The sequence below is a fragment of the Excalfactoria chinensis genome, chromosome 1, assembly GCF_039878825.1.
Source record: "Excalfactoria chinensis isolate bCotChi1 chromosome 1, bCotChi1.hap2, whole genome shotgun sequence".
Classification (NCBI taxonomy): Eukaryota; Metazoa; Chordata; class Aves; order Galliformes; family Phasianidae; genus Excalfactoria; species Excalfactoria chinensis.
Window position 1 is genome coordinate 37,565,406 of NC_092825.1, and position 23,148 is coordinate 37,588,553.

A 23,148-nucleotide genomic window follows, 5' to 3' on the forward strand; every position below is an offset into this window, starting at 1 on the left:
GATCCTTCAGGCATTTTTAAGGTTATTTCTCTTTGCAGATCTCAACAGATTCTCTCATCTTTCTCATTTGGGAGCAAAAAGCTGCAATAGGAACATTCGCCCTAAGAGCAGCTACACAAAACTCTGGGCTAAATAAGGCCAGCTAGGATTGTTTGGAAAAGCTTACTAATTATTGCTCCTGAGATACATGAGTGAAGATTTGCAGCTAGTTGATATCAACCACAGATGTCAGGTGAATTTGTGATTTCCTCTGGAAACTGTCAAGAGTAGCGAATTTCATACAGCTAGAAATACTTTTTAATGATTAAGAAATCATTCCTGGGAAAAAATTGACCAAATGACTTAAACCAAAGTGATGATTTCTTTTCAATTTTCACTTGTCTAATCCAAATTTCAAAGTATTTTTTTCCTAAATTACAAACTTATTTAGAAATCTCTACCCTTCAATATGCAAGAGCTCTTCCAAATAAAGCAAATCCAGCTTGTTCTCATTCTCCCTCTCGAATCCACTATGAAAGCTTCTTCAATGCACACCTCAGCTTCAGAATCATCAAGTACCCCCAATGAGATCCAAGTAGTATGTCACAGAGATGAGAAAAAAAATCCCCCCAAGGCAAAGAGCTCTTTCTGTTGATTCTGAACAACATATATAGTTAAGAAACATATTTGTGTTTATGAAGAATAGTTATGAACACTCTGAAACGTAGTAAAACACTGAGCTGGCTGTCCCTAGCCTCCAATGTAACTTGCACACCCCAAGGAAGTACAGCAACTAAAAAAATCACATCTGTTTTCCTTATTAGTATGTGGGAACATGGAAGAAACAGTGCAGATAACTGTATCTGGTTAGTCTTAAGTCTTCCTGAGTTCCAAGAAACCTATGGAAAAAGACAGCAATGAGCTTTACAAGTATTTGTACGTAGGCGGCTACCTAAACATTAACGGGGCAAAGATGAAACAGTAAAAATTCCTGCTTGCAGCATATGAAAAGCAACTAAGTCCACATAGTTTACTCTATCCATATAGAGGAAAAGACATATGAGGGGCGGCAGAGCGATGTTTAGGTGAAAGTAAACAGTGACTGAGAAGGGGAAAGTAGGAAACATGAAGAAAGCTATATAGGGAAACACATGCTAGAACCTAATCCCACCCCTGTCCCCCGAAAAGAACTGCAGCCTGGTAGTGCCAGGATGAATACAGTGCAAAAACTTCATCAGGAATGAAATCAAGTGAAACAAACATACACAAAACAAAAACCAAGTGAAACAAACATACTTCTCAAGTACACATCAGATGTCAGTTTCATTATATATTTATTCTGAAAAATGAAGCAACACTTTCCCTGCTGACCAGTGAACGCATGATGATTATTCAAGCTCAAGCATATGAAATTTTGTAGGAATCACTTTCAAAACTAACGCAGTTGTTTAAATAGAAGGGAAAAAAAGGATTTCAATTAATCAAGTGTTCAGCTACCAGACCAACATGTTTTGAAACCCAACGTTCTCAAAAAATGCTAGAAATAAAGAAGTGACGCACTGCAGCATCTGACAATAAAAATACACTGCTTGTCAACCACAGATGACAACTGGCATTCTTTTCCTCCAGAAACAGTTTTTCTAACATAAAACTGATTATCTCTTTTGCATCTTTTAGTGCAAAAATGGTAAGGTTCGAAAAATGTTGTTACTGAGTACAGGAACTGTACTTCATGATGGTCTCAGTGCTCAGAATGCTCTCCTGCAGCAAATCTTTCAGTGTTATGGTGTTTTAGGGCAGCGTCATCATGATGAATACTTAGGGCTGAGTTATACTGGTTTAAAAGAAGAGCAAACAGCTTTGAGGCAGAAAAGGAACCAGAAGGGAAATCATACTGCTGCCCACCCTCCTCAACTGAACGCTCACCAAAATGTAATGGCAGAGCCAGACTCTAGTCCCTCCTGCCTTTTGCCAAGGGTAGCGCTGCTGCAAGTCAGGATCTGTGATGCCAGAGGAGACTGATGTCCTTCTGTTATAATGGAAGTTATGAGTATGGACTTAACTTGACAAACATATTTTCTTGCAACAGTGATGTGTTGGCATTTATATCAGAGAAGTTTAAACCAAGATCAATTCTGAAAAACCCTTTTACCGTACTTAAATGAATATAAGCAAAATATAATCACCACACCATAGAATTTATCTTGTTAATAATTAAATTACGCAATACTGTAGTGACCAAATCTTGGTATAAAAACACTACTGCCACAGTGCAGCTTTTAGCATCATGCAGCAGCACTGAACTCAGTCCGACCCCTCACTAGGAACTGTCTGTGCATCTGCAATGTGCAGCAGCTGCTTGCCTGCTTGGTCTCCTTCAAACTTCCTTGAAAAAACATTTCCTCCAATGGAACTCTCATTCTTCAAAGATTTGATGAGCAGTGCCCTCATCCGCAATCAGAAGGTGCCAATAATTCCTGTTTTTATACTTTTATCCTGTCATATTCGCTGTTTATAAACAGAATTACAGTTTTGATCTCTGCATCTGAACTGTATCCCAGTATCTCAGCATGCAGCAGCCCCACATCTCTATGGACACCACACTAATCTACATGGATTTCAAAATACTCCCAGCTGCCTTAATCCTGCCTCAGTATGGGATAAGAAGACTAGAAACATGCACACAGATCACAATCACTTGCACTGAAATGACGTAGCTGGGTACATCCAACCAAAGACACAACTTTAAGAAAGGGTGGATAAATAGGTGCATAAATGGCTTTAGTGTCATTAGTAAACTTACTGCATGCTGCAGAAGAGGATCGAGCTCAAAGTGAACATATTTATGTAAAAGCTTAAAGAAAACAAAAGCTGAAGTGCAAAGAAGTGACAACCTACACCACACCCATGTTTTCTCCTAGAAAACAACACCTGAAACCAATACTCCTACATATTTGTCACTCAGCTGCTCACATCTAATTAACTTCAGAATTCATTGGTAAGATAACTACTGTTAATTGTTCTTGGGATACCAGTAAAACCTATGCTCTGGGATAAACAACTAAGACCTTTTCTATGTTTATCACATCTTCAAGCACGGTATTTTTTCTTTTTAAACATCAGTTGCACTTTTAAACTCTTTTTCAGCCAAAAAATTAGGGCACTTTGAGCTTTACACTAGGCATCTGTCCCTTGATTTTTCATTAGACCCAGTGAATTAGATCCTTCTACTCAATCATGCAGCCTTGTAGAAGGTATCTCTAAACTTAAGAGTATGTTGGATTTACTTTTCTAAGAACAGAAATGTAATATGCTTACAAATGAATAGTTAAAGTCACAAGTGGAAACGCACACAGTAATCCTATCTGAAGAAGGCAGCTATGGAGCACACAGTTTTTGTGCATTCTACAGTGAATACCTCCCCTAGACACCCCTGGCTGAACAAAGAGGTATCAAATCAGGCAGGCCATATAATTTCTGCTAACCTATCAACCATACCTTAATGTGCATTTCTGCCAGTTGGTTTATATTCAAATACCAGATCACTACTCAGCTACTTAGCAGTAAAGATTAAACTCTTCCACGTAATGACATGATTTTAAAGAGCAGATTTCACCATCAACCTAAACAACTCAATTAGTGTTTCGTTATTCCTAGGAGAGGTGTACATGAACAAAAACATATTGAAAACAGTACACTGCCACGGTACATCTTCATGAAACAAAAAGCTGGTTGATATTAACTCAGTGACCTTCAAGTTTTACTGTGCTTTGCTATAATGGAATTCAGCTTTGCCTTCGTAAAGGTCTCATATGAGTTTGCAAGAGGAACTTTCATGTTCCTGATAAAGAATAAATGCTACAGTTTGAGGGGGAAAAAAAGACTACCTACCATACGAGCCTGTTTGCAGTCTTATCCCCTGCTGACCAATAAACAATCCTGCAATATCCTTAACCTTTTTGCCAAACCCTTCTTTCAGAAAGAAACAAGGCAGCAAATAGAAGAGCAGTAACTGAAACAATCTTACAAAGCCTGCAGTGATCTTTTCACAGCTATCAAAACTAACCTTCCATCTTTACCACTGTCAAGTTATATAAAGTCAGCCATTCTTCTAGGAAGTTGTTATTCTGTGGCTGGAATAATTTTTCTCTCCCTGCTTTCATTCTGCCACCTGATTAGTTTTACAGTATATCTTTCTGAAGTCCTATTCTCATTTCCCAAGTGGGTCATATTAAGGTTCATATTTGGTCCTTTTTCATTTTCATCACGGAACGGTTTGGGTTGGGTTGGAAGAGACGTTAAAGATAATTCAATTCCAGTCCCCTGCTGTATGGAGGGATATGTTCCACTACCTCAAGGTGCCTAAAAGACCATCCAACCTGGCCTTGAATGCCAAGGGATGAAGCAACCAGAGTTTGTCTGGGCAGCCTGCTCCACTGCCTCACTTCCCTCATAGTGAAGAAACTATTTTTATAGCTAATCTAAGCTACGTTTAGTTTAAAGCCATTGCCCCCTGTCCTACCACTACTCTCTCTGATGAAGAGTCCCTCCACAGCTTTCCTGTAGGCCCTTCCTGTAGGCCTGCTATTTCTTTCCAGTAATACCTTAATACCTGCAGATGACCAAGTTAGCAAACCTTAGAGAAAAACAGATTAGAAACTGCTTTGAAAGCTACACTGTGGTTCCACTATTCTCAGCTATTGCAGAAGAACATTCAGGAGCACCAGCTGGCTCAGGGTCATGATGTGGGGGAACAAGGAGAGACTTCAGCCCAGCAGAGTCAGCGTTCCACAGTCAGGTTTATGCTCAGAGGTGTCTGAAAACCAGCCCAGACTTTTTTTTTTTAATGCCTGAATATCTGTGCCAACTTCTGTTGGCAAGCCAGATCAGCTCACTGATCCAAAAGAGAATAAACCTTCCAAAACCCCTGAAGGCTAGTCTTATACTAATGGTTACCATGCTGCTGTGTGATGGGTAGCTACTGTTAAAGGGGGAGTAAGAGTCCGGAGCCTGAAGAGGAGGGGAGAAAGCAAAGAGAAAAAGGAATGGCTGCCCTGCCTGCTTCTGCAGTAGTCTCAAGCTAGATCACATTAAGCATATGGTGAAAATGTCTTGAATTCCCTTCATTATTTGTTGCTCAATGAGTGATGGAATCATCCCTGTAACAGAGCTGGGAATCCCTATCATCCAGTCTATGCAGCAGTCCTTTTAAGGCAGTTAGAACTTTAAAGTAGAACACCTAAATCTGAACATCTATGTATTCAACTTCAGGTTTGCAGGATTATCTCTCAGTCCCCCGTACACAGCACAACAATCACTTGTGTAGGCTTACTGGGTTGTCACTAAATTAGAGAGATCTTGGGCCAATGGCTAGCTGAGGTCTCAGCAAACCAGTCTGGCTGGGTTCACTTGCGGCAGCTGGAGCCCACAGACACAGATAGGCACCAACAGCAAGACAGCCTTTTAAAACGAGCTTTACACACTGTGGGAAGAAGGCAAAGGAAAGTACAAAACTTTTGACTCCTTCATATTCTTTGAATTCTTCAGAAAGTTAATACCATACACACTACTCAAAGTATGAACAAAACAATTATCTTCATGTTCTGCTTTTCCTTCCCTCTCTGTGCTTATAATTCCTATCAAGAGATCAGTGTTTTTGCAGACATATTAGTGTCTTTGGAGGTGTACAACATCATTACATTGTTAGGAAAGTGTACGTTAAGCCACCAATGAGCCAGGGAAGGAAGAAGCAGAACTTTTAGCTTTTCAACACTGTGATCAAGTTCTAACTAAAGAATATTATGAAGGCTGCTATGAAAGTAATACTTCCTATTTTACTGTGCTGGTCCATGATGTCAGAGGTGGATCCTGGTGGAACGGCAGAAGAGACTGAACCTTCCCACCACTATTCCATTACGTTTTGCTGCTGTGTGACAGATGGCAGTGAAGGAGCAATCTGACAAAATGGTGGCTGACTGGAAGTGTGTATAAAGCAAAATGTAGAAAAAAATGGCACCCACTGGCATTCATAAATGCTGAACGCTTACGGAGACCGAGCACAGTGAGGCAGTAATGGTGCCTTCCAGCAGTAGTGACAGCAACATGAAAGACAAGCCACGTTCCAGATAGCCATGCACAGCTGTCAAACCACAACATGAAGAGTGTCTCTATCAGCTCATCCATGTAAATCAGTGGATTATGACCAGAACTCTGTATGGAGTTGAATACTGGCTTCAGTGTGTTGGAAATGATGGTGGCAATGCAGGAATATCACGATGTTTGTGTCAAATCTTTTAAGAGAGAAACAGAAAAAACACCATGTATGAGTTTATCAGAACCTATTGAGCCAATATAAGGCTGAAGGTGATGGTCTCCTGGATAGCATCATCACCAGCGTCGAGATGTGTTGTCAGGACTTCAAGCTGAAGTCAAAAGAGCAGTCCATGGAGTAGCAACCAGTGAATTCCCCATCAAAGGAAAAGTTCAGGAAAACAGTTCAGGTTAAGTGATGTGCACTGTATTTTTCTGTAGGAAAGGGGTGGTCCTTCTGCATTTCCTGGAACCCTGACTGCTATATTGCAATGCTGCCTAAACTGAAAGTTCAAATTTCCAGAGCCTGTCTGGATAAAAAGAAAACCTTTCTCTTGCAGCTCAGTAACTCCAGGCCCCATACCAGCTTAAAAACCCTGGAGCACACTGCCAATCTTTGCTAGACTGACCTACCACACCCACTGTACAGTCTGGGATTTGGCACCTTCTGACCTTCATCTGTTCAAGCCAATGAAACATGGACTGCATAGGCAACATTTCCCTAGCAACAACACTGTCACAGTAGCTGTGAAACAGTGGGTCACTTCTGCTGGTGCAGAATGTTATGAGCACAGCATGCAAGTTCTAACTCATACTGGAGAAAATGCAAGCTAACAGTGGTAGTTATATTGAAAAATTGTGTTGAATAGCTGAAAATTTGCACTATCAAATAGTATTATTGTGCTCTTTATTGTAGTTTCTATGGAAATAAATAGGAGGCATTACTTTCAGAGTAACCTATGTCGAAGCATCATAGCAGTGATGGCCTTGGAAGCAAACAAAAATAAAATTACAGGTCCATTTCTAGACTGGACTCCATCTATAACACAAAGGCACAAATAACCTATAGATTCATTAACTAGATTTCATTCATACCTCAGTTTTGAAGAGCGCAGAGGAAAATGAATAGCTGATGTCTGTAAAGTGCTGGGAAGTATTTAGATCAATTTCAAAGTGCCACAAAGACTTTGAAAGTTGGAAGTATTTTGGAAAAACCTATTAGCAAGTAGAAATTCTGTATGATTAAGAAAGCATGGCTATTAAATACTGGCAGATAGTCACACCTGTCACACCAAAGGCCAATGGAAATGTGTCGCCATTGCTTGTCACTGATAGGGAACACATATAATCACATATTTTGAGGAAGACTGTGGCAATTTTGCTCATTTCAAAATGGCAAGTTCGAGTTTTAGCATTTAAGGGAAGAAATTTCAGGGACTACAGATAAATACGGATCAAAACTAAACACAAACTGGAAGGTTACTGTCAATCAAACAAACCCTTATTTCAAACAACCTGACAAGAAGAAAGGAAATGTGAGTGTAGAGTCTGATGATCTCAAACTCATCCCAGCCCTGCACATCGTGTTGGAGAATGTTCCTCAGTTCAAGCTATTTGCAAAGTTTCCAGTACTACACACTATCAATCATATTGAAAAATATTCAATAGAAAAATTCTATTATTGTCTTAAGAGACATCTCCCTCCCCCTCCTTTATTTGGGACAAAAGTGTAACTGTCAGATGAATAATTAATTCAATTTAATTACATGGGGTTTTTTTTGTTATATATATATAACTCAACCCCACGCCCACAGCTAGGCATGGTAAATGACCCACATGAAAGTATACTTTCACGCACACTTTTTCAACAAGAGAGGAATATACGCCATTTTACATCTATTTTGTCTTGCTCCGGTACAACACAAAGTGGTGTAAAGAAAAAGCATTTTAAAATTCTGTTTCCTGAATACCACTTTGCACTATTTCCTGATACAGCAGTATGTTTGTTCTTATCTTCTGTGTTCTAACGAGTAATTTGTTTATTATCCAATACCAATACAATATATAAGCTTTTAAACTGCAGAGGAATTCTGTCACAAACATCAATTCGTTCCATTCAGATGAATAGTTCCATTGGATGTGTTCATACTTTTGTAAAAGCTGAATTTAAGGATCCTACCTACCAAACAACATCTTAAAGAATGCGGATAGAAAATTTCTGCTAAAGGGCTTCTGCATTAGTTTGCTTCCACATAACTGTAATTCTTCAAAGCATTTGATGTTGACGCTTTAATCTATGCTAACAAACTGAAGGCAAAGAAAAATCTCCTTCATAGAAAACTTTCTGTATAAGAAAATAGAAACAAGTACAAGGGGATCATTCTACAGAAAATCCACCTGTTTGGGCAACTTTGAATAGTTTCAAACACATTCACATTACTATTACTTGTAAGCTAATCCGTATTATCATAAAACAGATGAACTTAGAGGAAAACTCTAAAATTGAAGAATTCAAAGAATTTCCAGCAAGCTGAAGCACTTCCAGCATTTACAGATCTCAGAAACAGAAAGAAAAGGTGCTGTTGCCTCTTATGATTCTTTCTTTCCCAGAATAGCCCTCTGTCTGCAACCAGCTGACACTTTGCACCACACCAAACCACGTATTTCTTGCTGTATTATTTCACATAAAGCATACCTCTACAATGCTAATCATACAATCATAGAATCACCAAGGTTGGAAAAGACCTAAAAGATCGTCCAGTCCAACCGTTCACCTATTATCAATAGCTCCCACTAAACCATGTCCCTCAACACAACATCCAATCGTTCCTTGAAAACATCCAATCATTCCTTAAATATTTCTTAAAGTAGATGATGTGCTTTAAAGGAGACAGGAAGCAAGAGAGATTGCTCAAGAGGAAATCATCCCAAAGAATCTACAAACTGAAAGGACAAGAGATGCTGCTGGGAGAAGACAGACACACACACTTAAGTGCTTTCCAAGAAAGGTATATTCTCGGTGAACAGATGTTGAATCCAGTGTGAACCACACGCCAAATAAAATTCCTAATGCATGGTAATTTCTTATATAACCCTTTCCTCTTCCCTAAGTTTTACCTGAGCTGCAAATTCTGTTGTCAATTTTGTAAATTATTTGAAGCTGAGCTCACTCCTGGAGGGGAAGTCAGAAGGAAATCTAAACTCTCTGGGCCACACCAGATCTAAACTCAGCTCCATTTAGGTCAGGTTACCTCTCTCTCTTTGATGTATGTGAGAAACAGTTCCACGTGCTTATCTTTAAAATTCCTTGCACCTTAAAAACACTGTTCTTCCAGCATCTTAGATGTCCCACATCCTGTGGGATTATACTCCAATAATCTCTTTAAAGGACATTTCGACAAAGTATGTGAGAATAAAAATCATTGGAGCCTTCGAAAATATTACAGGTTTCAGATTACTAAGGTTTCTTGTGGACAAAGGAATGCATTGCTCCTTCCTCCCTGAACAGCTGTGTCTAACCTAGGTTGCAATGCCAAATCGAGAACATTTACTCAACTTTTTCCTATTATGGAGAAAAGAAGGTGTTTTACCTCTACTATTCTGAAGAAAGGCATCTATTATCTCAGTTTGTAGGGAAATTCTTGTCATAGTATGGCCAACAAGTCAACACTTCCAACACACATGCAAGAGAGATTACAGCATCAAACATCTGCTCAGTGTAGAAAGGCAGATTACAGAAGTCAGCAGTCACAGTGTCCCAGTTACATCAAGAATACACAAAGCACTACAATCTTTGAAAACCAAAAAATAAGAAATTCCCAGGGAAAATGAGAAACAAAAGAATCTCCGGAATTCTTCCTTTCCTTTAAAATTCAAACAACCAAATCTCTCACACCACCGAACAGAAAACCAATAAACCATCACCTGAACTTACAATTTTCATCTTTTTCAATTGTAATCAGTACATCAGCATTACTGCATGATAGATTGCTACCTTACATTTTATCCAAGCCTTCCACTGGATCAAACATCACACAGAGCTTAGCAGAATTAGTGACGTCTGCATATACCCAAAGGGTATTTGTAAAACACTGCTACTCTCTTTACTGCAAGAACAGCATTCTGAACAACATATGCCCCATATTTTCTGAGATCAGTCGCTGCTTCAGGTTAAGAAATACAACCTCCAGAAATAAGAAATAAAATGATTTTAATGCATCTTCAATGGTGCTCTACAGGCTTAAAAAATAACATCAAAACCACTCCTGGAATTCACTGCCGAGTAAGCCTTAACTAATGCTGTAACAGGCATCTAACTTCAACAGTAAGATTTTGTTCTACAGCCAAAATACTTAGCAGAAGTCATCAGTTCATACCACACCTGAAAAACAAAAGTTTCAAGACTGGAAATGCAATCGCAAAGTTAGTCCTCTACACACAGACATACCCTGGGACAATGCTTCAGACTACAAACAGAATGTAAATTACAACTTTCTCCCCATGCCTCCCCCCAGCAGTGGACAATATGTTCTGAAAATCACCCACCAGTCTACTTCTGGTAACCCTCCAGCAACATATTAGCAAAATGCATGTATTTGAAATATAGAAGAAAAGGCCTTACTCTGCTATATCAAGATATCCACAGGAAGCAGCTGCATGTAGAGGTATCCAGCCTTCATTATCTGGTTGATTAATATTTGCTCCATTTTCCACCAGAAATTTCACCATATCTACGTTATCATCTATACAAGCCTATAAAGAAAGAAAGATGTAAAAAATAAGTTCACATTAAAGTTGTTTTACAATATTGTGCATCTTTTAAGAAACAACTTCAGGAAAAAATAATTGCTTTCAGGTATGGCGTGGGAGTAACTTTATCTGTTGGGATTTGAAAGCGAGACAGGAAGAACTGGAGAATAAAGCACCAGTTAGAAATTTGTCAGCAAATCCTTAAACACAGTAATTTGAACAGAGTTTAACATAACCAATAGACATGATTTCCTCAGGTAAATCGGTTCGGTTTTTCTGAAAACCCATTCAGAGCCACCAGTATAAAATTCTTGTTGTGTAGAAAGCCATTTCCTTTACAAAGCCCCCAGACTCTAGCTCCATCCTAGGTCCAACTTAGTCACGTGAATTATATTACAGCTGCCAGTAGTCTCACTACACCATGAAGTAGAATTATTGTAGTCAAGAGATGGGGAGCAGTTTTGAAAACAATGCAGTAACGTGGCTTTAATTATAATGTAGTTCAGACTAAGGAGTGTGGAAGTGGATGCTAGGTTGCATTTCAACAATACGCTGTTGTTTTCGACTGCAGCATGCTGTATACCACCATACATCTTTTAACAGTCTTTTAATCACCCTCCTTTATAAACTTACTTGAGTACCAGTTCAGCATGTCGCATACTATACCTTTGGAGCACACATTTTCATTACCAAACAAGTAGTGCTGCAGACGTGCACAACTACTGGCACTCTCCAGATCCCCATCTTGACTGGCTCCTATTTTGCCTTTCTTCTCTGTGTTTGAGTATTTTTCTCACAGGGTGCTCAGTGCGTTTTCTTGCCAACTTCCATACTGCTGCCCTTAAAAGGGCAGAGTAACACAGACAAAAGTCCCTCTGCACTTCAAGACAGCAAGGACTCAAAACAGACTCCACAGGACTGGTATTAATTTTTTTTAGTCTAATAAATCAACAATACTACCAAACCAAAAGACTGAAATGAGAACTGCTACTAACAAGCTCCCAAATCCTTCCAGAGAATTATCTGTCTAAGAAAAATGCAACTAAGGTGTAACTTACACTTTTCAGCATACTTCTGCAACAAGCAGGACTGAAAATTTTGTTCTCCTCTACTACTGTAAAAAACATGGATTTCCTTATTTAAGCAACCGCGCTTTTCAAGATGAATCCCAAAGCTTTCCCTCGCCCTGTAGTGCTGAGGCAGCAGTTATAATACACGGGAGACACACTGCTGTCCTCTTTAATCAAACACATAAAAACAGCAAGAAATTATCTCACTTTTACCCCATTTACTTTAGTAAGGTATGGACTTTAAGCTTCATTTAGAATGCAACAAAGAACTGTTTTAACAAGTCTCACCTGGGCTGCTTCATCAGTAATCTTTCAGCTGGACTGCAACTAGACTGCAACAGACTGCTTGCATCATTTGTTCTTCCATTAAAAACACACGCTCTTAAGATAATAACTTACATAAACCTAAGTTCCTCCCTACCTTTTCAGGTACTCTTGAAATATGCCTTCTTAAAGGGTTTTCTACATTACCTTTATAGCGATTTCCATCCCTATAATCAGCAATTCTTTTAATAACTGATTTATCAACATCTTTCAACAATAAAGACTACCAATTCCTCAAGGTACTGCCTTCAGTTTCTTCTAGTTATTATTATCAGTACACAATGCCCATATGGTTTTAACAAGCCCTTAGATCAAATAATCACCCTTCTTTGCAAGTCATTTTGTTACTGAGAAGGAAAGGAACTAATCATAAGACGTTGTAACAGATCAGGAAGAAAAGCAGTTCAGGAAACACAGATGTTTACACTTCACAGGAACATTAGCCAAGCCATGCTTCACACATGTATTACATCATGTTTTTCTGGCAAAAAAGCAATGTGCCTGACCACAGATATCCTATGTATATCATAATATCCACCAATTTAACGTACGCAACATATCAGAAGAACTCACAACTTCCTGAACGCTTTTAAATTCAGACCTTTCAATATTACATCTCAATACGTACTCATACATGTTGCAACCCTCTAAAGCGCATAAAATGTGGAAAAGGATCTCTTAAAATTGATTGGCACTATTAAAAAAAGCCAGACCGTCTGTTAGTGACACAACCTATCAAAGAACAAACTTCACCCGTTTTTCAATTATACGTAAGAAAAGCTGGCAAGAGCTACTCATAAAAATACTGTTGCTAAGTGAATCAAATGCTTACATATGCAGCACATTAAAAGACATATGACTAAGTGGCTAAAAATATTTGACCAAATTTGGGCAGTTTATTGTGCCATATATGGCAAGAATCAGGGGAGCTCAAATGGACTTCAAACGCATTACCGCGGATCGCACATTCATGACAGGCAGAGATAAACAACCTGCAGGGCTATATATATTGGGATGAGCAAAGAACAACTATTAAGATAATAAAGGAATTTACTTGTATATGCAAATGGCAAAGTACTGGCATTGCTGGTGATCACATTTACAAAGTTTAAATAACATTTCTTAGAACTTATTATCCAATCTGAGCAACTGCTGCAACAGTGTTATTACAGGTCAACAGAAGCCACAGAAGACGAGGCTGATGAAGTGGAAGACAGCTGTCTAATTTAAGAATGTATCGCTTTTGAGGTTCTTTAAACAAAGATTACTTAAAACTAAACCCAGTATCTGGAAATTTGTCTAGGAAACCCACTGTGGACTCCAAGAAGGCTCTTACCTATCTCAAGGTGATGAAAAGTGAATGAGCTTACTGCCGGAGAACATGTACATAGTATGTCCTATTCACCTCTGTCCCCAGAGATGTTTGATGGACCCTCACTCACCCTCATCACTTGCCATACGAAAGACAGTTCTATCAGGAAGTACCTTAAGTCAGAATGTCAAGAAACAAATGTTGTTAAAGAAATTTTATCTCCTTGTTTTTCCATTTCTACTCCGATTGCCATTGTATTATCTCCCTGGTCACTTCTAAGAGCAGTAATTATCAAGTGCCAGAAGTGCCTCTATTGTTAGAGAATGACATCTCAGCCCCAAAAGGAAAGTGCTTCAGAATTGCGTGATAAACTTAAAGCAACAGGCTCAGAAAAGTCTGCCCTTCTACACCTCAGCAGGCCTTAATCTGGAAATTACTGAAAAGGAGAAAGTGACATACATGCAACATGCAAATAATAGAACTTCCACTGATATCAGAGTGAATTAAAAAGATAAGTTCTCATGAATACATCTGGCAGTCTTCTCACACAGTACAGGCGTAGGCCCCCTTCACCCATGACTGACACAGCCCTTCGAGGATCCATTTCCCTTCCTGGCTCCATCTCTCCTTCCCCAGTGTTTCTTCAGGGCCCTCAGTTCCAGCCCACAGACTCAGTTACTGCTAAGGCCACTTCCCAGTGCCAGCTCAGCACCAGACTTGCAAAGCACACACAACAGGCCTCTGGGCCCAATAGAGAGGGATGGGGATTTCCCTTCCGCCTCCTCCATTTTATGCTGCCCCCCAGCTCAGCTCCCACTCTCCTCTGATGTGGCAGAAAGGCAGTATTTCTGCATTTGCTGTCCTGTCAGATCTGATGGAAGTCAGCCTGTGGTCCCCAAACTCATCAACAGCTGGACAGTGCAAACAAACAAATCTCACTTCCTTTAGTGACTGATTTAGAAACTAGGCTTATTAGTCACAAAGGAAGCAAAACAAAGCACAGTTGATCATACAAAGTCTGCCTACCTTTTCTGATTAGAAGAGACAAAATCGCAAAGGAAACCTATTAAAGCCCGAGAACTAAAACTACTTTCTCTTTCCACAGTTCCCTGCAGCCTGGGCTGTGCAGGGCAGTGAAGAGCAAACAAACCCAGGCAGGTCCAACCTGTCCTGGAAACAAGATGCCTATGTGAAGCAAAATGACACTTTATAAACTTTTCCTATAAATACTGTCTGATTGCTCAGTAAGGAGTAATCAGAGGCCTGATGAACACACTAATTTTAAGTTTCCAAAAGGACCTGATATCCCGATGTCAGCTGTGTGTGATCAAGCTGGCTCTCTTTACAATCAGGTGAAGGGGACAGACTTAAGTGAGTAGGTAACGTTAAAAATCGACGGTTTTAGAAGCGATCTCTAGTGTGCCATGTCCCTCAGTGAATAACCATCTTAGGAATCCCACAGACAGCACTCCTCCCTCTCAGAGAAAAAAACAAGAAAAACAAGTCTGTGTTTCTTAAAGAAAACGAACACAAACACTGTAGACAAGAACAATCAGCTAAGCAGACTACTATCTCACATACATGAGGCTATGAAGTATCTTACACTGAACTACAGTTTTACAGCCTTTAATCAATGATGAGATCTAATGAGGTAATGAAGTTCAGAAGTTTCATTTTTTACCATTACTTTCTAGAAAGAGACTACAACTAGCCTTTAGCTATTACCTGGTCTGTTCCACAAATCGAGATATTTTGCCTCTAGCAGAAGAAAAGAAACATGGTATGTTTAATCTCTGTCACCACGTTTCATTCTTCCTCATTTACCCTCAGTATAGAAAGCACCCGAAGATTATGAATCGCAGAATCATAGAACAACTTGAGGCTGAAGGGGACTAGATTACCCAGTTCCAACTCCTCCCTGCCATGGGCAGGGTTACCAAGCACTAAATCAGGCTACGCAGGAAAACAAGGTAATATGTTGGACATCGAGGTATAAAACAACTCAACCACCTTGAATTCCTGTGGAAAAGCAGAGACCAGGAGAAACCTCTCACACAGATGCCCGTAGAATAGCTTATCCCTTCCTTTGATTCAACTAGTGAACCAAGTCCAGCAAGTCCACTGAATCCAGGTACGTTATTAATATCTTTGTTAATGTACCTAAGAACTAAATTAAGGAAAAGCATCCACATCCACCAGCACAGCAGGTTAAAAAGAGTTTCCCGTTCTCTTCACCCCCAGTTGCTTGTTCCTGATTGCATTACATACAGCTAGGCTGACAAATTTCACTGAACTGGATCTAAACTGGATCAGAGAACCACTTAGATATTAAAATTATATAAAATAAGAAAATGACAGTAATAAGCTATCATCCTGATTGAACTGAAGTTGATTGTATTAAAATGCTTTCTGTACTCAAAAGACAGCCTGCATTGAAATTCATCTTCATGTCCAAACTCAACTACCGGAATAATAAACTCTTGCCCTACTGTGAAACCGTGTCCATTAGAATCCATTTGCTAAAGCTTCTTTTTGCAAACAGTTTTCTAGATTTGCAACCCACTGCCCACTAATAAGCAGTCATATCACATTCTGAAGCCAGTCTCAGTCTGCAGTGAGGACAGAGATTTTTGCTCGGACAGAAGAAATTAAGGTTCACTAGTCACAGTGTTTATCAGTATCTTTTATTCATCACTCCTTGGGAAAAATAAAAGGATAAATTTAGATGTTGCAATTCCTGATTTGTTTTTTAGATTTCAGTAAGTCAAGTAGCTGTGAAGGTGTTAGCAGAAATTTGGTGACAAGATCCAAAGCAAACCTGAGTAACACTCCCCACATTTGAAGGTCACATGTTTAATTTTTGCATTAATTAAGAATGCAGCATAAACAAATGAAGTGGCATTAAGGTGTATGAAATGAGATCATAAGATGCAGCTAACTTCCAGGCTACAGACCTGAGGTAACCTGGCAGTTACAGACTCTGAAACTAAGGCAGAATACTCTTTTTTGTATTTAGAACTTACCCGAGGGACATTAATTTAACATTTTCATAGTAACTATAACACCTGAAGAGCCTGATATTAGTAATGACAATGGTCAAAGACTTACTGAATATTTGGGAACACTTCCATGATAAAGAGTACTAAGAATCATCAGCAAATTTGGTCACAGAATATTTCTGATTACTGCACCTATTAGCGTTTTAAGGCCCCCAGTGGCGCAGTGGTATAAGCTGCTGCTTGCGGCACCGGAGGGCCTGGGTTCGAATCCCCCCTGTGGCGCAGGGATAGAAGTGCTGCTTCGCTACACAGGGGGCTCGAAACCCGGGAGTTGGACTTGATGATCTCTAAGGTCCCTTCCAACTCGCATGATACTGTGATACTGTGAATCACTATGAAGGCATGTATGTTATATATCTGACGACTATTCTTTTCAATGCGATACATACTAGGTAGAAAGGCTGCTGTTCATGTTTTCAAAGATGGTAAGGAACAGGACGGGCCTGGTGTTGTAACAGAACTTGAGGCACTACTGTAGTATTAAGGATGACAAGTGTTGCTCAATTACTAAATTAAGTATAATCTTTCCAGCACTCATTCGGCCAACCCACAAGACATGGTTTATATTTTTGACCAAGCTGGGACAATACTGGATATCTCTGCATATTGATAAAATGCAAATTTTTTAATCAAGTGTTTTATTTTTTAGAGTGCATTTACTAGTAAAAATGGAACAGCTTACAAGTATTCTTGATAAAACTAGTAACATTAAATTTTTGCCACACTAGCCTAATTTAATGTAATGGTTGGTAAATACTGTGTGCATGATGCATCTGTTATTTCCAGTTAATAATGACCTACGACTTAAAGTCCTGCATGGTTGATCCACACAAACTTGTTAAACTGATAGTTGCCAAATTCAATAACTGAAATTAAGAAATCATTTCATAAGCATCTATTACTTCTAAAGTTCTGGCAGTTTGAAATGCACTGTTTCTATTTTTCTCATCCAATTTGGGCATAAATATCAGGTTCAAACTGATGCCCCACTTCTCAAGAGAAATCTCTTGGAAACCTTTCATTTCTAAGTACAGAAAATGGGGGTCCTTTATAGATGCTTGCAGAAGCAGGTGGAGCTCCTAGGGAGAAAGCAGAACTGGAGGCTGATGCAATCTTTCATGTCCGTTCAAGTCTTACGGGGAAGGCATGCAGAGACTATTGAAATAAAGCACCCATTAAGCATCATTACTTAAATCAAGTGCCGTATAACTGTCAGCTATGACAAAAACAGACAAATCATTCCTGAACTCAAACTTCTCTAGCTATTATTTCCACTTCGTGTAAACACCTCGTCATATGCAAGAAAGAGTGTATCTCAATAGAAGCTCACCCAGAAGATATTTGCTTTCAAATATGTGCACAAACCAGAAGCTACACACAAATGATCCCACGTTTAGCTCAAATATTCCGTAAGAACGCAATGTCATTTCTGTACTGACTACAGTTTTGCCCTGTTTTCTCTGTTGCATTGAACTATTAAATAAATCACATGCAGGTTTGTTAGTTTGCAATGTACAGTTAACATAACTTAATCTAAGTACAGTTCAGGAAAACACTACAATCGATGGCTACTGAGATTAACATAATCTGCATGTTTTAAAGCTGATTTCATGGGGATTTCCCACTATTTGAAGTTTAAAGAATGCTTAATCATGGTTCTTACCCAGGACTGTAATAGAACACACATATTCAGGTGTTCGTGTGTTTCAAGTACAGATTCAATCACTCTTGTCCTCTAAACTCCCTTTGAGATAAGTAAGGGCAACAGGAGAGTTGGCCACAATGTGGTACGTGCAATAACCAGAGATGCTACCATTCCTGCTGGAAATCCCAGTAATAGATCAAGACTCACTCTGACAGACATTTTATGGAGAAAACAACACAGGCCAATGTCTGCTTTAGTATTTTCATTCAAAAGAAACAAATAAAACCCAAAACCTGGCTACCTAATATTACATGTAAATCTACTCTCATGTATTTTTTCATTTTCTTGTTTAGTTGCATGCAAACGTGCTTTCAAGAACACTTGGAATCCTACTGTCCCAGCACATTCTACAGAATAAAACTTGCTTTTAGATTCAGATTTCTTATCAGTTTGATAACAGCACTGCAGGTGAGAGAGCACGAGCTCACTGACAGAAATGGAGAAATGAAGATCTGACTGACAGTATAGTATTACAGCTAATATGCTGCGCAAATTCCCAAGATTTCTTGAACCCTAAAGGCTTGGGCATGTGTATATGTACAAATCACATATGACAGATTCACATTTTACACACATTGTTGAAACTTCATTCATTCAGCGGCACCAAATCTCTGGGTGCTGGAATATGGGAGTTAAATCCACAACAGACTTTCAGGCCACAGAAACTGCTGTCTGAACAGAACAGCACTGCGCAAATGGGGTGTTCTCACTCTCCTGAGCTCAGCCTTCACAGTTTACTTACTGTGACAGTTACAACAGTCCTGACTGATGCACTGCGCTCACTGTGACATAAATACACAGCACTCCACGCTGTCTCCTGACATGATCAGAAGCAGTCTTCATTAGTTTAAAAATATGCTTCTTAGATCAGAAGTAAACAAAAATTTCATGCTGTAAGAATAAAGTGCCAATACACAGCTATGTTTTTATTGTTACTGTTTTGGCAGTTAGTGCTTGTTCTCATGTCAGAAATCTGGTAATAAAATCTGTAAATGTTAAATTTGAGAAGAAGGCTGAGTCACACAGTATATGTATTCATATGTATTCATGCCCCAGACAAATTTAAGAATATGCCAATTGTATTTCAAATTCTTGATTTTTTTTTCACCAGTAAACATAATCTTCTTTTAGCACACTGGCAAATAAACAAGCTCATATGCCAAAGCAGCTTTTCAGTTTAAAATACCTAACATTCTGATATTCTCTAACAGAATTTCTTAACCAAATTAAACATCTAGCAGCACAGAAAACCATCTAGAAAACTTATTATAGAATTTACATATATAAATAGGTTTGTTAAATCTAATGTTTCTCGGATTTAATTTAAAACACATGTGCTAAGTTCCCCTTTTTACCTCTGTGTCTCCTACCTCCATAAAGTTCTTAATTATTAGTTCTTCAATGGGGACAACTCTGCTTTCCTGGAGCAAAAAGACAGGAAGAATGGGCCACGAACTCTTAGGGACTACAGCAGAAAACTACGAGTCAACTTGGCCTCTTTGCCCCCTGCTTGAGTGGGGCCTCAGTAGGTATCACAGTATCACAGTATTGTGCGAGTTGGAAGGGACCTTAGAGATCGTCGAGTCCAACTCCCGGGATTTGAGCCTTCTGTGTAGCAGAGCGGCACTTCTACCACTTGCGCCACAGGGGGAATTCGAACCCGGGCCTCCGGTGTTGCAAGCGGCAGTTCTACCGCTGCATAGAAGTCTTCAGAGCTTCCTTATTTTAGTCACACAAAGTGGCAAAACCGAGTAGAATAAAAGTAATAACCCCGAATTTCATGAAAGCAATGATAGGCCTCTGTTGCTTCAGGCAAAAAAAAACAAACAACCACAAACAACCCCCCCCCCAAAAGCATGCGTTGATGTTTTCTGGGAATACTGAACTCTCTGAGACAGACTTTCTGTGAGCTCACTTTTGCTATTTCAGTTTACCATTTTCAGGAAAAAAAGCAAGGTTAATAGAAGAAACCATGACTACAGGAACAAAAAGGCAGTAAGACACTCAAATTTGCCAATCCAATTTGCATCTATGCACGCCTCCTCCAATTAGCACTTGTTATGTGTGGTTTAATCCTCATCTTTATATGAAATGCTAGAAGCAAAGAAATAGTTTTAATATGCTGGCTTAGATGGCATCAGTCAAGGCTCTTAATCTGTAAGTAGGGAAATCCTATGTAAATAAACTACTAATTTGTATAGTTTAATGAAATATATAAAATAAGCATGTAAAGAAATAATGTGGCCATGTCGCACCTGCATGGAAACAAAAATTAAATGAAAAGCAAGTGAAGTGGCACTGCAGATTATCTTATATGTGGGTAAAAACATGGAAGTTTATCCCGGTCACTTGGTTGCTGTACACACACATACGTACATAAGTCAATTTTAAAACAGCTCAGTGCGTTTTTGATTTCAGAAACATACTGGGTTCATTTCTGATTTCAGAAATATATTCATCCACATATATCAAGAAACGTGGAAGTGGCTTCCTCTTCTGACCTGCTGAAGATTGAAGGCATTACTCAGGAGTACCAAAGGCACAGACAACGTTAACTGACAAATCCCATGTCACGTAATTTATTTATTTTCCACCGTAGGTTCAATCCTGGCATCACTTTGAACACCTCACCTGATCTGCTGAAAAAAATATGTCACTGCGATCCCCAAAAGGTAGGGGACTTCCAACAGACAAACATCAGCAAAATCCCCTGCATGGATAAGATTGACACAAACTGCACCTGAAGCCAAAATTCAAACCAGAGTAGGCACTTCAGGAATCTCTTGGAAGTTAAATCAGGGTGCACTCATGCTGTGCCTTAAATTTGCTAAACAATCTTCTCAAATCGCTTACACGAAATGCGCTGCAATGCTTTAATACAGTCAGCAAAAATGTTTGTATAAGCAAACAAGGAGATGATTATCACATGTACTATAATCCTGTTAGGTATAAGAATAAAGAACAAGCATACCCCATACCAAACTCCCTTTCTCCCAAAGGCTAACTATACAGCTGTTCATCTACATGGTTTGTAACTTCTAAAAAAGGCATTTTTGCCACAGTGTAACTTAATACTCCATTTCCAATAGGCCAGTCACATCATGCAACCTGCTATGCAGACCCTCCCCAGTTAGAAGGACAAAGCTCCACATTCACTTCTGTGCTCTGCCTCCAGCCCAGCAGAATTGCCACTCCTACCCCCAGCTACACACGTAACACAATACCCACTTTGTGGGCCCTCTCTCCCAAAAAGGCCGTGGCAAAAACACCAGCTTCGATATCTGACTCTTTCTGGTATATCTCTACAGAAAATACCATGGTACACGTGTCCCATTATAAACTTATTGTGACATTAATGAACGAATTCCAGGCAATCACAAGTTCCTAGGAAACCACATTAAAAAACGGACAGGAAGACAACAGTCAGCGACTGAAACTAAGTTTATACGTATCCATCAATCAAGTCTACATACAGGATATTTCAAAAGTGGTAAAAGAGCTTCCTTCTTAGTTTTTCCAATGTGTACCACATGGATAAGAAGCAATTATTCTACATGAGAGAGCAATCTGATCAGGAAAGTACAATAGTGCAGATAAAGCCAAACAGAGGCAATTAAAAATACACTATTTACACTATAAAATTTTTAAAGGGTATAAACCAGTATTAGTTGTAGAAACTTGTAAAGGATAGCTATAAACATCAACGAAAAGCACAGCTGGTGGGGGCACAAATGCTAAGGCATTTCTTAAGTATATTAAGAATTGGGAAACAACTGCCAGAGATATGGGGATATATATGAATAATAGAGGTGGGAGTGAATTGGCCAACAAATATCTCTACTGGGTGTTTTGACAGAAGGAGAAGGTTTAATTTGTATTACACAATAAGGATTATACACCTATCATTCTACTAGTAATAAAATAAATGCTAAAACCCCTCAAAAAACTATGTAACTCAACAGGCTTCACAGGTCTGCTGAGGTAGCTCTCCAGCCATTATTGAAGAACTCAAGGCAGCTTCAAGTCTACTGGTATTTATTTTCTGAACAGATCTCGAAATACCTGAGAAACAGCGAAGGACTGGAAATGCTGTGTCAGCAGCCGTGCTGGTTAAAAGAATTTAAAACAACAGAAAAAAAGTCTGTGACATGTCAAGATAACTGACATTCATTAGGATCATTAGCAGGAAGGCAATGCCATGCCAGCGCTTCAAAGGTTCACTTAGCTTGACTGTGCTTTGGCACCACTGACCCAGACCCAATGAGCAACACCAAGAGACCCAGACTGACTCTCACTCCTAAAACCCGGGGAACCAGCAACCACCGTTTTGAACCTCCGTGGGCCCACTGAGGCTTTTTACACCTGTAGCCTTGCCCTATGAAAGCTCAACAGGAGCAACTGTCTCTGTTTGTAAATGTTTAAGAAAGCTCATAAGCATTCATGCAGCAAAGACACAATAGGTGCTGAGCCTCAACAGGCTTCCTTGTCAGAGGACATCCCCATAGATGTCCCCCCAGATTTGAATTAAACAGATGCCTCATTTTTTGGCCATAATAAACACCTAAAAAATACCAAGTACCAAAACATCTCCGTGGTTTTAGCACACAACGTGTGAAAAGCCAGCAGGAGGGGAACATTTTAAGAAATAGCTCTCTAGACAGCATCTGAAACCAGTATTATTATTCTTCTTGCAGCACGAAAAGGGAAAAACAAGCCAGACTCCTCAGCTGCATACATATTCTGATACAGGAAGAAAAACCAACTAAACATATACTGACTTGTTGTAACTATATTAAGAAGGTCACTCCACCAGGAATGTTAACACCTGTGGACAAGCAGTTTTAAAAAGCAGCTTATTTT

At 39.3% G+C, this 23,148-nt stretch overlaps 1 protein-coding gene across 2 annotated transcripts in view; it reads right to left on the reverse strand.

The window, feature by feature from the left end:
- The window catches only part of PPP1R12A (protein phosphatase 1 regulatory subunit 12A), a 114,496-nt gene that overhangs the window by 58,977 nt on the left and 32,371 nt on the right, over positions 1-23,148 (reverse strand). For both annotated transcript variants that reach the window (XM_072350534.1, XM_072350444.1), the window contains exon 2: positions 10,691-10,821. In XM_072350534.1, the coding sequence (XP_072206635.1) occupies positions 10,691-10,821 (131 nt within the window). The remainder of the gene's footprint in view (positions 1-10,690; positions 10,822-23,148) is intronic.